An 18101-nucleotide genomic window follows, 5' to 3' on the forward strand; every position below is an offset into this window, starting at 1 on the left:
TGACGTGGTATTCGCGGAAGGGAAGCGTGCTGGAGTTGGATGAATGGGCCGGGTCTCTGCTCACCCATAAAGCCTTTGTGAAATGGTAAAACAAAAAGGGGGAATTATGGCACTAATCATTCTTACCCAGCTGGACTGAGTTGAGCTAATGAACTACTAATTAACTACTCAACTCAAGGTACTGACCCTGCCCACAAGAGGCAGGCCATTTCCTCTTGGCTGTGGAAGATGCAACAGCGTCCCTGGTGCTGCAGCCCAGGCTGGTGAGCAACAAGCTTGACCAGGGGAAAACAGAGCGACTGGTGGCAGCTCTGTAGACGACAAACCTAGAGGAGCCACTTACATTCCAGAAGACTAAAGTTGGGAGAAATGCATAGAAGAATCACAGAATCATAGAATGGTTAGAGTTGGAAAGGACCTCAAAGATCATCTAGTTCCAACCCCCCTGCCATGGGCAGGGAAACCCTCCACTACACCTCCAAGGCCAGGTTGGATGAGGCTTTGGGCAACCTGGTGTAGTGGAGAATTTCCTTGCTCATGGCAGGGGGGTTGGAACTAGATGATCTTTGAGGTCCCTTCCAACCCTAACCATTCTATGATTCTACACCAGGTTGCCCAAAGCCTCGTCCAACCTGGCCTTGAACACTTCCAGGGATGGGGCATCTGCAACTTCTCTGGGCAACCTGTTCCACTGCCTCACCACCCTCTGAGTGAAAAATTCCTTCCTTATATCCAATCTAAATCTCCCCTCTTTCAGTTTAAAGTCATTTCAATGAACGATGAAACTCAATGGCTGTTGCACAAGAGTGGTCATACAAAACAGAAACTTCCCCTATAGCTTTTCACCTTTTACAGTCAAAGCAATAACCATCAATAATATTGAAAAGGACCATTTAAAGAAAATAAATATCTATCAGTGATCATATCAAAAGGACAACTACTGCAATAGATACACTGGACATTTTGTTTGGGGCTTTTTTCAGTTATTTATCTCCCTGCACCCCCATTTACATGCAGGAAAGTAGGTGCATCTTATGCATGAGACAGTGGAAAAAAAAAGTGGGACCAAAACAGAGAGTGGTGTGTAAAGAGTCAAATATTTACCCCATTTCCTCATCTTTCCTTTCACATTTCAGGTCTGGTTTTAAATGCAAACGTGCTAATGAGCTTTAACGGCATGGCAGAGAATTATGTGCATGCACAAATGGCGCGGGTGGATTTACAAAAACAACAAAGGAACTTTAAGCATTGAGAGCACAGAACGAGCACTCGGGAATCGTCCATTCCATTAACCAAAAACCTATTAAGCACTATAGGTCATCAATTGATGTAAAAAGTGTTCCCACAGGCATATATTATTCTGGTGTGTAGCAAAAAGAAAAGAGAAAAAAAAAAGACCAAATCAGCTAAGTTAGCGACTTCTTAAAAACTGAACTTAACCAACTCCTGACAGAAACATAGAGTGGTTTGGGTTGGAAGGGACCTCAAAGATCATCTAGTTCCAACTCCCCTGCCATGGGGCAGGGAAACCCTCCACTACACCAGGTTGCTCAAAGCCTCATCCAACCTAGCCTTGAACACTTCCAGGGATGGGGCAGCTGCAACTTCTCTGGGAAACCTGTGCCAGTGTCTCACCACCCTCAGAGTGCAGAATTTCTTCCTTAGATCTAATCTAAATCTCCCCTCTTTCAGTTTAAAGCCATTGCCCCTTGTCCTGTCACTACACGCCCTTGTCAAAAGTCCCTCTCCAGCTTTCTTGCAAGCCCTCTTGAAGGCTGCTAGAAGGTCTCACCGAAGCCTTCTCTTCTCCAGGCTCAACAACCCCAACTCTCTCAGCCTGGTTTCATCCAAGACACGCTCCAGCCCTCTCATCATCTCTGTGGCCCTCCTCTGGACCTGCTCCAGTAGCTCCATGTCCTTCTTGTGTTGGGAAACTACAGGTGAACGCAGCACTGCAGGGGGAGTCTCATGAGAGCAGAGCAGAGGGGCAGAATCCCCTCCCTCAATCTGCTGCCCACGCTGCTTTGGATGCAGCCCAGGACACGGTTGACCTTCTGGGCTACCAGCGCACATTGCCGGCTTATGGTGAGCTTCTCCTCAACCAACACCCCTCAAGTCCTTCTCCTCAGGGCTGCTCTCAATCCATTCTTCACCCAGCCTCTACTTGTGTTTGGGATTGCCCCAACCCATGTGCAGGACTTTGCACTTGGTCTTGTTGAGCTTCACAAGGCTCACACAGGCCCACTTAAGCCTATCAAGGTCCCTCTGGATGGCATCCCTTCCCTCAACAGCTTGGTGTCATCAGCAAACTTGCTGAGGGTGCACTCAATCTCACTGTCCATGTCACAGACAAAGATGTTAAACAGCACTGCCCCATGTCTGACCCCTGAGGAACACCATTTGTCACTGGTCTCCACTCGGACATTGACTGCAACTCAGTGTGACCATCCAGCCAATTCCTTATCCACCAAGTGGTCAATCATCAAATTGTGTCTCTCCAATTTAGAGACAAGGATGTCATGTGGGACAGTATCAAATGCTTTGGATAAGTCCAGGTAGACAATATCAGTTGCTCTTCCCCTATCCATCAGTGCTGTAACCTCATCATAGAAGACCACCAAATTAGTCAGGCAGGATTTGCCCTTAGTGAAGCCATGTTGGCTGTCACCAATCACCTCCTTGTTTTCTATGTGCCTTAGCATAGTCGCCAGGAGGATCTGCTCCATGATCTTGCCAGGCACAGAGGTGAGACTAACTGGCCTGTAGTTCCCTGGGTCTTCTTTTTTTCCCTTTCAAAAGATGGGGGCTATGTTTCCCCTTTTCCTGTCAGTGGGAACTTCACCAGATTGCCACAACTTCTCAAATACAATGGATAATAGTTTAGCAACTTCATCTGCCAGTTCCCTCAGGACCCGCGGATGCACCTCATCAGGTCCCATGGACTTGTCCACCTTCAGGTTCTTTAGATGGTCTCGAACCTGATCTTCTCCTACAGTGGGTGGTTCTACATTCTCCCAGTCCCTGCCTTTGCCTTCCGTGACTTGGGCTGTGCAGCTGGAGCTCTTGCCAGTGAAGACTGAGGCAAAGAAGCCATTGAGAACCTCAGCCTTCTTCATATCCCAGGTAGCCAGGTCCCCCGTTTCCTTCCGGAGAGGACCTACGTTTTCCCTAGACCTCTTTTCATCACTGACATATCTATAGAAGTTTTTCTTGTTGCCCTTGACGTCCCTGGCCAGATTTAACTCTATCAGGGCTTTAGCTTTCCTAACCTGATCCCTGGTTGCTCAGACAATATCTCTGTATTCCTCTCAGAATGCCTGTCCTTGCTTCCACCCTCTGTAGGCTTTCTTTTTGTGACCGAGTTGGTCCAGGAGCTCCTTGTTCATCCATGCAGGCCTCCTGGTGTTCCTGACTTCCTCTTTGTTGGGATGCACTGCTCCTGAGCTTGGAGGTGATCCTTGAATATTAACCAGCTTTCTTGGGCCCCTCTTCCCTCCAGGTCTTCATGCCATGGTACTCTACCAAGGAGATCCCTGAAGAGGCCGAAGTCTGCTCTCCTCAAGGCCAGGGTACTGAGCTTGCTGTGCACCCTCCTCGCTGGCCCTAAGGATCTTGAACTCCATCATTTCATGGTCACTGCAGCCAAGGCTGCCGTTGAGGATCACATTCGCCACCAGCCCCTCCTTGTTGGTGAGAACAAGGTCCAGCATAGCACCTCTCCTCATTGGTTCCTCTACCACTTGGAGAAGGAAGTTATCATCAATGCATTCCAGGAACCTTCTGGATTGCTTGTGCCCTGCTGTGTTGTCCCTCCAACAGATATCAGGGTGGTTGAAGTCCCCCATGAGGACCAGGGCTTGTGAACGTGAGGCTGCTCCTATCTGTCTGTAGAGGGCCTCATCCACTCAGTCCTCCTGGTCAGGTGGTCTGTAGCAGACCCCCACTGCTATGTCCCTTGTCCCTGCCCTCCCTTTAACTCTGACCCGTAAGCGCTCAGTTGGCTCCTCATCCATCCCCAGGTGCAGCTCCATTCACTCTGGCTGGTCTTTGACATAGAGAGCAACTCCTCCTCCTCATCTCCCCTGCCTGTCCTTCCTGAAGAGCCTGTATCCTTCCATTCCAACACTCCAAGCCATCCCACCACATCTTCATGATGCCAATGAGATCATAGCCCTGCAAACTCCTCCTGTTTAATCCCCACAGTAGGTGCGTTTGCATGGAGGCAAGAGTCCTAAGTCGTGCTCTACGCACCAGTACATACTGGGCACGGTGCATATATTCATATAAAATGCAAATAGAAAAAGATATATTAGAGAAAAACCTGTTGGCCAGAAGCTCATAAACATCCATCTTTTTTGACGAATCCACTGTCAAGGGGTGATAGTTGTACCTTAAATTTTCCAGCTATAATGGCTGTTCTACAGAGGTATTAAGACTTGCTTTTTTTCTTTTTTTTTCTTTGCCATTTATCAAGAAAATAAATTTTTGAAGCTCCAAAATCAGTTTGGGAGGGAAGTAGAGTTTGTTTTCGTTTTGTTCACTACTTTTCGTATGGTTTATGAACTGACATTAAACGGTCTAAAATCTCCTGTGATTAGGAATCAAAGAAGGTAGGAATAAAAAAAAAAAAGATTAAGTCAGTATTGGCTAATTTTAATTGTTATAAATCAAGTTATAGCTTCCAAACGATTAATTTCTGAAAGGAAGAAAATTACTTTATTAAAAAAAAGTGACTATCATAGATCCAGGGAATGAGAAAGATGCACCACTTTAGATCACATCTTGTTTACTCTAATAGACTATTTCCAAAATTTTGGTATAGCAGGTTTCCTGTGTTTATCCCATAGTTTTTTAAAAGTGATACCTCTTTGTGTCACTCCAAATGATTCATTTTCATCCTGAGTTCATTAAAATGCAAAAAAAAAAAATAGTAGCTAATATTAAAGTTCATAATTTCTTAGCCATTCTGTGCGCATTTAAATAGATTATTTAGAGTTATCAGTGGCTTTGTAATATTCTAAAAATAATTTAGTCTTCCGGCTTCATTGTTTTCCTAAAAGGGGATTAAAATTTCTTCATGTCAGCAAGATTTTAAGATCGGGTTCAACAGCTGTCCTAACAACGAGTCTTCTGTTACTTGTAATACAGCCCAAGGTGCAACCACGATAAATACAGGGCTGTAATTTTTTAAGTCCAGTTACCTTGTCCCTTTGGAAGCTTCTGGTGTTCTGCTTAGACAAGAGCACAAAGTTTTGATTCTCACCAGAACAATTAGAAAACACTCCCTGGATTTCTTTTTTTTTTTCTTTGGTTTTCCTAATACTGATGGAAGCAACTCGATAAAACACCGTCGCATGAGCGGCAGTCTCAGGTTCAAAGCTGAGGGACACACCGACATTATTTAAATATATTTTTAAATCATTTAAAGCTCTGGAAGAAGTAAGTTGCAGCTCTGATAGTTTTTTGAGAGCACGTGAGCTGACTTTTAGCTGAAGACGTATGACAAGGGTTTTTTGTTTATTCTGTGGTACTTGCTCAATAGCTTAGTATCAGAATAAACACGATAACAACAGCGGTTTGAGAATTTTCCCTCTTTCTTCCCTGGATATTGCCCTTCAGAACAACCAGAAAGTTCTTTCCACAATAAAAGAGAAGTCTGGTGAGACCGCACATAAGGTGCCGTCTTGTGACACCTGCCATAACACCACATTAAGACTTTTTTTACAAAAATACCTTCTCAGGAGCTTAAAGGGCTCTTTTTTTTCCCTTTTGCTTCCACTCTGAGCGTGGTGAAGCACTGGACCAGGTTGCCCAGAGAAGCTGTGACTGCCCCATCCCTGAAAGTGTTCAAGGTCAGGTTGGATGAGGCTTTGAGCAACCTGGTCTAGCGGTAGGTGTCCCTGGCCATGGCAGGGGGGTTGGAACTAGATGACCTTGAAGGTCTCTTCCAACCCAAACCATTCTATGATTCTATTCTAACCTTGGCCAGCTGCACTTCACTGACTTCAGACAGGAAATATTTTCAACCTCTTTGACAAAATATGTCTCAACTACTCTGATTCTTTATGGTCTCATCAGTCTACAACAAACTTAACGTGTAAGTTTGAAACACTGAAGGTGTGTCTTCCACTTAGGTTCAAGCAAGATTAAACTTCCTCATATGCCCTTCCAAGGACACTCCACATTTGCTTTTTATCATCTTTGAAGAGCAGAACAGAGTCCACTTTGTTATCTTAAAAGGACACCAGCTGGGTGGGTTTTTGGTGGTGTCCCCCTGCTCCAAGTAACCTCTAATTTCAGGACTGAATCAATGGCTTTATACAAGGAAAGTAATGCTGAAAGTCTATACAGGTTAAGACAAGTTTCTTGAAAAAAAAAAAAACAAACTAATTAAAAGGCAATTAAATGTACAAATGCTACACTCACGACCCAAGGATTTAGAATCGTAGAATGGTTTGGGTTGGAAGGGACCTTTAAAGGTCATCTAGTCCCCCTGCACAGAGAGCAAAAACAAACTTATCAACACACAGCCCACAATGCCAATTGATACTCAGGTGATCTATACAGATATACACTGGTCCTACAGTCTCTAAACATCTGCTATGGGTGATTACACCAAAGCCAGGACACAGATCCATTGAGACCACTACCTGTGATGTAGCTTACCCATTGTTTGTTTTGGGTTTGGGTTGTTTGGTTTTTAAGAAAAATGTTGTTAGAGATAATTTTCAGCATAACTTATTTCCTAGTTATAAATCATTGTGACCACACACACACAAAAAAAATCCTATTTCATCAAGTCAAAAAGCTGGTCTTCACTCCAGGAATTTCCCTATAAAGTAATGTCCTAGTTTTAGCTGGGACAGAGTTTTTAACAGCCAGAAGAGCTCCGTGTTTTGGTTTTACTCAGAGGCTCACTCTGAGAAGAATGTTGATAGCAAGCTGATGTTTGTGGTTGGAAGTGAAACTCCAAGGACTTTTCAGTGTGCTGGAGTGCAGAAACACGGCGGGATAAGGGGGGAGCATAGCTGGGACAAGGGGGACACGATTCCCCTTGTGATTTGTGGTGGAACTTAAGATTGAGGGCCAAACTGGCCAATTAGTATTCCATATCATGCAGCGTCATGCCCAGTATAAAAGCGAGGGTCAGCCGGGAAAAAGGGCTTTTGCGCTTTGGCTGTTTTGCGCTTGCTGCGCTGTTGCTCTGTTGTTTTTCTTTCCTTTTTCTCTCTCTCTCTCTCTCTGCCCCTCTCTATTTCGGGGCCTCGCGTTCGTCCGGGATTGCAGCTTCCGGACGAGACGGGCTTCGCATACGAGGGGGTGGTGAGCACCTAGACTGTATTAAATCATCTGTATTAAATCATTCTTATCTCAACCCACGGGTTTCCCGTTTATCCTTTAATTCTCTCCCTCATTCCTGGGGGTGGGGGAGGGGGAGTGACCGGCTGTGTGTGAGGGGCAGGTTTTCAACCTAACCCATGACAGTCTTAATTGGCGCCCAACGTGGGGCCCAAAGGGGTTGAGATAACGATGTTGCTAGCTGGAATGCTGTTTGTTATGCTTGCATACATGTTACCGGACATTTATAATTTATTGCCTTATTTAGCTTATATGATGTTAGGCGGAATGTTTATGCGGTTTTTCTGGCTCCGGGTGTTGTACCGGCATGAAAAGTATGTTATCGGTACCTAAGCGTTTTGCTGTACTGTACGGAGTAAGACTGATGAGATCTTCGGTGCTGGGACCGGCTCAGTCTGTATTCGGCGGTGCTGCAGAGGGGGATGGTGATGTGGAGCTCGTTTATTAATTTTGAGCGTCACCTGGCGGATATCATTGCCAATTATGCTGGTGACTTTTCATTTGCAAAAGCTTACGTTGATTTTGATAATGCCGAACATCGTTGGAATAGTTTCACGGGTTCGATGGTCCTGCAAGGTCTCCTGAATATGTGTTTAATTATTTATATATTCAAAGTCAGTCGGCCATTTAGGGGTGTATATCAATTTATTTCTCGGGTTATTGTGCTTGCCATCTCAACTCCCATGACAAGCACTATAGCTACTCAGACTACAACGGTATCAGTTGCCCCTGTAAGGAAAAGAAAATGTATACAAAAGTTAGAAGATGAAGAAGAGCAATCAGGGCCATCAAAACAACCAAATGAGGAACAGCAATCAGGGCCATCACAACAACCACACAAAGAAGAGCAACCAGGGTCATCACAACGATTGGAGGAAGAGCAACCAAGGAAATGTGTGCGAAAGTCAGAACGCAGAGGAGAGGATGATGATGATGAAGAGCGACCAGGGCCATCACGAGAAATGAAGCAGGAGCGTTCTGTTTCGCCCCAGAGAAAATCTCAATGGAGGAGAAGTGACATCATAGAAGAGACGATAACCACCAGATCTCTAAAAATGAGCGAGCTGCGAGATATTCGAAAAGGTTATGGCTGTCTTAAAGGTGAGCCCATTGTCTCTTGGTTGCTCAGATGCTGGGACATGGGAGCCAATAGTCTGGAGTTAGATGGTAATGAAGCCAGGCAGCTGGGAGCCCTTGCCATGGATGGAGGCATTGATAAAGCATTTGGAAGGCAGACACAAGTCCGCAGCCTCTGGAGACAGCTCCTGGCATCTACAAAGGAAAGGTACCCCTACAAGGACGAGGTGCCATGTAATGTAAGCAAGTGGACCAACATAGATAAAGCTATTCAGTATCTGAGAGAACTGGCTGTGCGAGAGTTGATTTATCTTGACTCGAGAAGCGGACCAAGATGCGAAGATCCAGATGACGTCTGGTGCACACGACCAATGTGGCAGAAGATTATACGGAGTGCGCCAGCAGCATATTCCACCTAATTGGCAATAATGGACTTCGGGGACGATGATGCACCACTATCCGTAGGTAATCTGGTCACCTACCTCCGACGATATGATGATAATACTTCTATACGAACCTGTGTTGCGGCTGTGGAAAAGCTGTCTGAAGAGGTCCGAGAATTAAGAGAAAAAGTAGATTTCCCACCACCTGAACGTTCTAGAATTTCAGCTGTCAGAACAGGCGTTACCCTCCTCGAGAGAGACGATACAGATCACGGGGTGAGCTGTGGTTCTACCTCCGTGATCATGGAGAAGACATGAGAAGGTGGGATGGAAAACCCACCTCCGCTGTAGAGGCCAGGGTACGCCAGTTGGGAGGAAGAACCAACAGAAATAGAATTTTCTCCAATTCCTCCAGGACAGCTGTTGCCCCAGTCTACAGTGAGCAGTCCACTAGTCAAATGGGAGGGCTGATCCTCCTAGCCACCCTGACTCTAATCCTGCTGATTCCTCTGATGAATATGATAACAGGCATTAGAGGGGCCCTGCCTCCAGCCAGGTGGAGGAGAGGGATAATCGAGTGTACTGGACTGTGTGGATTTGGTGGCCTGGCACATCATACCCTAGAAAGTATAAGGCTCTAGTGGACACTGGTGCCCAATGCACCTTGATACCATCGAACTTCAGAGGGGCAGAATCCATCTCTATTTCTGGAGTGACAGGGGGGTCTCAACAACTGACTGTGTTAGAGGCTGAAGTGAGCCTAACTGGAGAGCAGTGGCAAAAACACCCTACTGTAACTGGCCCAGAAGCACCGTGCATCTTTGGCATAGATTATCTTAAGAGAGGGTATTACAAGGACCCAAAAGGGTATCGGTGGGCTTTTGGCATAGCTGCAATAGAGACAGAAGAAGGCAGACAGCTGTCTACTTTGCCTGGTCTCTCAACGGACCCTTCTGCTGTGGGGTTACGGTGGGTCGAAGAACAACAGGTGCCAATTGCTACTACAACAGTGCACCGACGGCAATATCGTACCAACCGAGACTCTCTAATTCCTATCCATAAGTTGATTCGTCAACTGGAGAGTCAAGGAGTCATCACCAAGACCCGCTCACCTTTTAACAGCCCTATATGGCCTGTACGTAAGTCCAATGGCGAGTGGAGGCTGACGGTAGACTATCGTGGCTTGAATGAAGTTACACCACCATTGAGTGCTGCCGTGCCAGATATGCTGGAACTTCAGTATGAACTGGAGTCAAAGGCAGCCAGGTGGTACGCTACAATTGATATCGCTAATGCGTTTTTCTCACTTCCTTTGGCACCGGAATGCAGGCCACAGTTTGCTTTCACTTGGAGGGGCATCCAGTATACCTGAAATCGACTGCCCCAGGGGTGGAAACACAGCCCCACTATTTGCCATGGACTGATCCAGACCACACTGGAACAGGCTGATGCCCCAGAACATTTGCAATACATTGATGACATCATTGTATGGGGCAACACAGCAGAAGTTTTTGAGAAAGGTGAAAAGATAATCCAAATCCTTCTGAAAGCAGGCTTTGCCATAAAACAGAGTAAGTTCAAGGGACCTGCACAGGAGATTCAGTTTTTGGGAATAAAATGGCAAGACGGGCGTCGTCAGATTCCGATGGACATGATTAATAAAATAACAGCTATGTCCCCACCAACCAACAAAAAGGAAGCACAAGCTTTCTTAGGCTTTGTGGGTTTCTGGCAAATGCATATTCCAGATTACAGCCAGATTTTAAAACCCCTCTGTTGGAGTGTGGATCTTTGAAGAGACTGCAGGAACAAATCCCTGTGAAAATAAAGACTGGAGCTGGGAAGTCAGGCCTCCAGGGCAGAATACCCTTGAAGTAAAGGATAAGAAAACTATGCTGTATGATAAGGGAGTAGTGTTTGCTTAGAGCAGAGCTTCGCTAGGCGGGTGTTTTTTGAAATAGTCTGTTAAACACGACAAGCATATGTATCATCCAATAATGCCCATGTACCCAAGAGTCGGGCCACAGAAGAACATGAAAACAATCAACAGGTGAATCAGGCCGCCAAGATTAAAGTGGCTCAGGTGGATCTGGACTGGCAACATAAAGGTGAAAAATTTCTAGCTCGTTGGGCCCATGATGCCTGAGGCCATCAAGGAAGGGACGCCACATACAAATGGGCTCGCGATCGAGGGGTGGACCTAACTATGGACACTATTGCAGAGGTGATCCATGAATGTGAAACGTGTGCTGCAATCAAGCAAACCAAGCGGTTAAAACCTCTTTGGTATGGAGGGCGTTGGTTGAAATATCAATATGGAGAGGCTTGGCAAATTGATTATGTCACACTTCCACAAACTCGCAGTGGCAAGCGTTACGTGCTCACAATGGTGGAAGCAACCACTGGATGGTTGGAAACCTATGCTGTGCCCCATGCCACCGCCCGGAACACTATCTTGGGCCTTGAAAAGCAAGTCTTGTGGCGGCATGGCACCCCAGAAAGAATTGAGTCGGACAACGGGACTCATTTCCGTAACAATCTTATAGACACCTGGGCCAAAGAGCATGGCATCGAGTGGGTATATCACATCCCCTATCATGCGCCAGCTTCTGGGAAGATTGAACGATATAATGGATTGCTAAAAACCACACTGAAAGCAATGGGTGGTGGAACCTTCAAACATTGGGATACGCATTTAGCAAAAGCCACCTGGTTAGTCAACACTAGAGGATCTGCCAACTGAGCTGGTCCTGCCCAATCAGGACTTTTACGTACTGTAGAAGGAGATAAAGTCCCTGTAGTGCACATGAGGAATATACTCGGGAAGACAGTTTGGGTTATTCCTGCCTCGGGTAAAGGTAAACCCATTCGTGGGATTGCTTTTGCTCAGGGACCTGGGTGCACTTGGTGGGTGATGCAAAAGGACGGGGAAGTCCGATGTGTACCTCAAGGGGATTTGATGTTGGGTGAAAATAGATGATAAAATGAATTGAACTGCGTGATATTAATTGCTGAATAACCCTGTCCCTGCATACCATCGTTGCTATGGTTGTCACATTGTACTAATGTCATTATATTAAGAATCATCCAGGTTAATGAAGAATGAAGTTCGTCAGAATCCAAACACCCAGCAACTTCTTCGAGATCAACATCTTCAACCTGCAGAGGGCAGCTGGATACACCAACTACGAGCTCCAGATGCCACACACAACAAAGACTACATGTCATCCGTTCTACCGACTGAGCGGATTCCACATCATCTTTCCTGCCCTGAGAGACTGCTGTAACAGATGAAGACACATTTTGGAGGGATGACCCATGGCTAAGGGAATAGTATATATGTAAGGTTTGAGCATGACGTGCATGGTATGGAATAAGGGGTGGATACTGTCCTGGTTTTAGCTGGGACAGAGTTTTTAACAGCCAGAAGAGCTCCGTGTTTTGGTTTTACTCAGAGGCTTACTCTGAGAAGAATGTTGATAGCAAGCTGATGTTTGTGGTTGGAAGTGAAACTCCAAGGACTTTTCAGTGTGCCGGAGTGCAGAAACACGGCGGGATAAGGGGGGAGCACAGCTGGGACAAGGGGGACACGATTCCCCTTGTGATTTGTGGTGGAACTTAAGATTGAGGGCCAAACTGGCCAATTAGTATTCCATATCATGCAGCATCATGCCCAGTATAAAAGCGAGGGTCAGCCAGGAAGAAGGGCTTTTGCGCTTTGGCTCTTTTGCGCTTTGGCTCTTTTGCACTTGCTGCGCTGTTGCTCTGTTGTTTTTTTTTCCTTTTTCTCTCTCTCTCTCTCTCTGCCCCTCTCTATTTCGGGGCCTCGCGTTCGTCCGGGATTGCAGCTTTGGGACGAGATGGGCTTCGCATACGAGGGAGTGGTGAGCACCTACGCTGTATTAAATCATTCTTATCTCAACCCACGGGTTTCCCGTTTATCCTTTAATTCTCTCCCTCATTCCTGGGGGTGGGGGAGGGGGAGTGACCGGCTGTGTGTGGGGGGCGGGTTTTCAACCTAACCCACGACAAGTAACCTTGGATTCTACTTTTTCTCATCCTCTTCAAGACCAACATTTCAGATGAACAGTAAAGCCAGAACTTTTGAAGGACTGGGTCCTGCAACAGTCTATAAATAGAGACACAAGACAAGATCGTGTGGTTTCTATCTGAAATCCAACCGATTACTAGAAATACCAATAACCAGTAGTCTGCTAAACTGGGAGTTTTAATAAGTTGCTGGAAAAGGAAGAACCTCTTAGTTTCTCTCCAGTGCTCTCATTTCCATTTCAGCCTGGAACACTTTTACAGCTGGAGCACATCAGGGTCATAAGGACCCTTGAGAAGTTCTTCGAAACTGTGTCTTTTCCCATACACTGCCGGCTTCGCATATAAAACTCTCGACTGATTAAAACCAGTTTTCATTTGCTACATTGTCTTTATTGAAAGCACTTTAAGCCATCAAAGTAAAAGGGGCAGGGTTTTAAGAGGGCAATATACTCTCAATACCCCTGAGCAGCCTGTTCCACGTGGAGCTGACCGTTACCTTTTAGCGGTGACTGCTTTATTGACTGGTAATGCTTTAAAAAGTGCAGTGAAATCCCATTCAGAGTCTTAACCGGGAAGAAGATATACGCCCCTTATGCACACCAGTGGTTCGGCAATTTTAACCTCTGAAGAGGTTAAAGGACATTCAGTGCCCTACAGAAGATTGGCATTTTTTTTGTGATCTTCAATTCATCAGAAAAGCAGTTAATTTCCAATTTCAGAGGTTTCAACTATTTTGAAGACAATAAATACGCAGCAAATAACTCGCAGCGACAAAGAGGTGATTAGACAGATTTACACAAGAATAATACCTTGTCAGAAATAAATTACTGTTGCAGAAGTGTCATATTCAGCTTTTTTCCTTTTGAAAAGGGGGAAAAAAGAAAACCCACGGTATGTTTCTTTTTTTTAAAAAAGCAACTTCTCACAAATAATACTTCCAGCAATTCAAGACAGGAATGTTTCTGCCTACCTGCTACCATGACCTTAGCCGTCCGACTGATGATAGCTCCAATGCCGTCTAGAGATGCTTCGCACTGGTAGAGACCTTCATCTGGCTTGTGGTGCCTGGAGTGGACTATGTTTTGTATCAAGAGTGATCCGTTGGCCAACTGCTGCCTCCTTTCGTCTACTGCCAGGTTTAAGTAGACCGCGTCTTTCTTCCATTTAATAACTGGGGCTCCTCGATCCGATTCTGCTACGCAGTTCAACAGCATGTTGCTTCCACGCATGGTGACAGCATCTGAAGGCTCGGTCAAGAACCTCAATGATGTAAAAGTCTTAATCTGTGAACCTGAAACAGCAAAACCAAAAGAGACACGGAGTAAATATTGGTTATATGTTTCTATGGAGGAAGAAACATACTATATTAGATAAAGAATCTCAATATAGTGAAGTCCCAGAGGCACCATAGATACGACTGGGAAATATTATATGAAATTAAGGTATGTTTCTCCGCAAATTGTTAACACACATACCAAAAAAAAACCAAACAAGCATAAATTATATTTTTGTCCCATCACTACAAAAAACAGTATTTGTAGATAAATTAATCTTCTATATGTAAAACTTGGAGATAAAGCTAAAAACCTGTACAACTATATATGCAGCTGAGTTGGAGATTAGCATAAACCCACCACACCTCTTGAGGAATTAAACTGCTTCGAGAACCTACTTTGGCCACACGCATCGAGATGTATTTCAGTGTGACAAGCACAAAAATAGCGTTGGGGCTCAATTTGTTTGCTGTTAGCAAACAAGTAGGAGGAAAGCATGCAAGAGTGCAGTCCGACCATCTATCAGAAACTGTGCCAAAACCTCCAACCTAGTGGATCCTCTTTCACCTCGCCAGAAAAACGTTCTCCTCGCTACCAACTAGGCTGGCCACTGCTTTCCAGTAGACAGCAAGAGAAGAAATCACACGAGCACATCCTTTGTATAAAGAAGAGGCAAGGGAGGTGTTGAGAGGGCCAACTCTGCAAGCTGTACACCATTCCTACCACAGTGCTGAAGACCTGAGGTCTCCACCTGCTGCAAGAACGTAGAGGCCAAATTCTTACGCATCATTTTGGTAACAAGACGCCAATCAACTTTATGTAATTAAAAGATAAATCAGACTATAAAGGAAAGAGGGAGATGCTCTCAGAGCAGAGCTACAATATGAGGCCTGCTAAAGAGTAGAAGACTCATTGAAATGCTTAAGAACACGTGGGTGCAGTTACATCAAAGGGCACAACTCAAACCAAGACAAAGTGGTCCCTTTCCTCTACTGCATTAAGCATTTTCTGATTTATAAAGGGGCAAAGCACATACAACTTCTATTTTTAGCCAAGACAGCCCTCTAAAGTCTCAGCGACTACACTTGAGTGAGAAACTAGAGTTGTTTCCACTATATCGTAATAAAAATCTAAGTTTGACACATCACTGGCTTGTCTATCCCATCCTGTCCAGGGTCAGCACCTCTGAGTACTTCCAGGTTTAGATACAGACAGATATCTAGTGCCCAGACAGACAAGCTGCTCTCCAACCTCCACGCCACTGATAGCACCACCGTCCTGCATGCCAATGTGTGGGGAACGGAGTTTTGAAACAGCTGCATATGAATTAATTAATTATTTCTATTCTACACCTCAAATCAAAGCTTTGATTGCTCAGGTTGCTCAAAGCCTGGTGTAAGTAGAATAAAATATATCATCTAAGAACATCAAGAGTAGTAAATCTCAATTTGGTTTTCATCTGTCTTAATGCTCTGATTTCAGTTATTGGAGGAAGAACATGAGAATGAGACCCAAAAGCTGCACATTAGCACATGGCACATTTGGTGCGAAACACAAGTAGTAGAACAGAGGTATATCTACAATGTGTCAAAGAGTAGTAGTTTTACAACCACACGTCCCTTTCCCTTCTCCCAAAGGCAACTGTGTCCTGACTGTAAATCACAGCGTCTTGTTGGACATTTTATTTACGGCACCAACGCTTCGAACGCAAACACAGCTGTTTCTGACAGCATGTTAATGATTTTATGTCGCTATTATCACAAGTAAATAATCCACTTCTGCAGGAGAAATGGAGTTATGACAGCTTCCAGTGCAGGAAATGCCGAAGTTCCAGAAGTTAAACAAGGATTAACTTTCTTTTCATCCGATTACCCTTGCAGATCACTTGCAATTTCTGCTATTGCCATCCTTTGCATATGGCATATTTAACCTAAATTGCTTTACTACGAAGAACCTAACAGCTTGAATAACCTAGAAAGCTTTCTGAATGTGAGGAAAATTCAAATCTTCTTGGAAATATAATTCCTGGAGACAGAAGTAATGGTGACCTCTTCAAAATGGAAGAAAATGACCAGGTATTTTTCAAAGAGATTACGCTGAAGGATAAAAATCTAACAGCCACGTTTTTGTAGTACGTAGGTGCTGGAGGAGAAAGGTAGGAAAGTATTTGAAAATCGCATTAGTGCCTATTTGCATATTTAAACTATTAGCTCAGCTTGGAAAGCCCAGCTGCAACATTACACCTGAAGCCAGGAAAGCTTGGAGAGCTTTCTCAGTAACATATCACCTTATTGCATCCTTCACTGCCACAACATTTTCTCCTTAATTTCTACTTCAAGCAGCAAACACTAAACCTGATTCCTTCAGAGCAGGTTATAAGAAGGAACACACTACACCTAACACATAAACCCATTTCGGTACTAGAAAAAAATAAAATTAAGTCATTTAATGATATCATAGAATCATAGATTGGGTTGGAAGGGACCTCAAAGATCATCTAGTTCCAACCCCCCTGCCATGGGCAGGGACACCTGCCACTACACCAGGTTGCTCAAAGCCTCATCCAACCTGGCCTTGAACACTTCCAGGGATGGGGCAGCCACAACTCCTCTGGGAAACCTGGTCCAGAGCTTCACCTGATTGTGAAGTCAGGAAGTTCTTCCTTATATCTAATTGAAATCTCCCATCTTTCAGTTTAAAGCCATTGCCCCTTGTCCTGTCACTACACAGCCTTGTCCAAAGTCCCTCTCCAGCTTTCTTGTAGCCCCTTTAGGTACTGGAAGGCTGCTAGAAGGTCTCCCCGGAGCCTTCTCTTCTCCAGTCTGAACAGCCCCAACTCTCTCAGCCTGTCTCCATAGCAGAGGTGCTCCAGCCCTCTCATCATCTTCGTGGTCCTCCCCTAGACTGCTCCAACAGCTCCATGTCCTACTTCTTTTGGAGACCCCAGAGCTGAATGCAGTATTCCAGGTGGGTTCTCACGAGAGCAGAGCAGAGGGGCAGAATCCCCTCCCTCAACCTGCTGCCCACACTGCTTTGGATGCAGCCCAGGACACGGTTGGCTTTCTGGGCTGCCAGCGCACGTTGCCAGCTCATGGTGAGCTTCTCCTCAACCAACACCCCCAAGTCCTTCTCCTCAGGGCTGCTCTCAATCCGTTCTCCACCCAGTCTGTACTTGTGCTTGGGATTGCCCCAACCCACGTGCAGGATCTTGCACTTGGCCTTGTTGGACTTCATGAGTCCTGCAAACCTGAGGCTGCTGAAACCGATGGGTCACGGGCACCTTAGTGCTTCCTTTTCCCTCCGACTACAGCATGCACAGAACAACTATGAACACAGATTTATGAGATCTATGGCTTAACTACAAACTTAAATGGAAGCGTTGTAAAGATTCAACACCTCCTATACAAAGCTACCAGCGTCAGCTATTCCGAGCACATCCCTGTCATCAAACAAGCCTGTAGCACTGCTTGGAGATCTGAAGCTCTGAGGTCAAGAAGAGTGCCCTTGGCAATAGCCCACACATCCTTTAGCCAAATCAAGAAGAAAACTTGAAGCTAAAAAGACCCCATTCCTTGGTCTCTTGCTGCTTTAGCAACCAAGACATTACCCGACGTGATGACCTGCTTTGTGATACAGGAATAAAACTAACGAGCTTCTCACCCTGACAGGTAACACCAGAGTAACTTCAAGGTTATCATCCTCCAAGCCATAGCAGAAATTAACAATTAAATGATCATCTCTGATGTGCTTCTTAATCAGTCCCTTGCTTTGAATCCTTCACTTTTCTGTTTCGGCTTTGTGAAATGTAATCTTCTAGGGTGGGTGTTTTTTTTTTCCCCCTTCATGTTCTGCATCAGTCACTTCCATTATAGAGAAGGAAGAGATGCCACAGTTGCAAAATTATTCGACCGGGCCACCCTTGGAGCTTTCTTCTTTTTCAAATAAACATTAAGAAATC

The 18101-nt window shown here is 45.1% G+C and overlaps 1 protein-coding gene across 1 annotated transcript in view; it reads right to left on the reverse strand.

The window, feature by feature from the left end:
* LOC147526224 (netrin receptor DCC-like) overlaps window positions 1–14933 on the reverse strand; it is a 572075-nt gene extending 557142 nt beyond the window's left edge. The window contains 2 exon segments of the mRNA XM_086630103.1: window positions 13840–14211; window positions 14867–14933. Of these exon segments, the coding sequence (XP_086486229.1) occupies window positions 13840–14211; window positions 14867–14933 (439 nt within the window).
* Between the last annotated feature and the right edge of the window lie 3168 nt (window positions 14934–18101).

Source organism: Tauraco erythrolophus, chromosome W, assembly GCF_009769465.1.
Source record: "Tauraco erythrolophus isolate bTauEry1 chromosome W, bTauEry1.pri, whole genome shotgun sequence".
NCBI classification, from domain to species: domain Eukaryota; kingdom Metazoa; phylum Chordata; class Aves; order Musophagiformes; family Musophagidae; genus Tauraco; species Tauraco erythrolophus.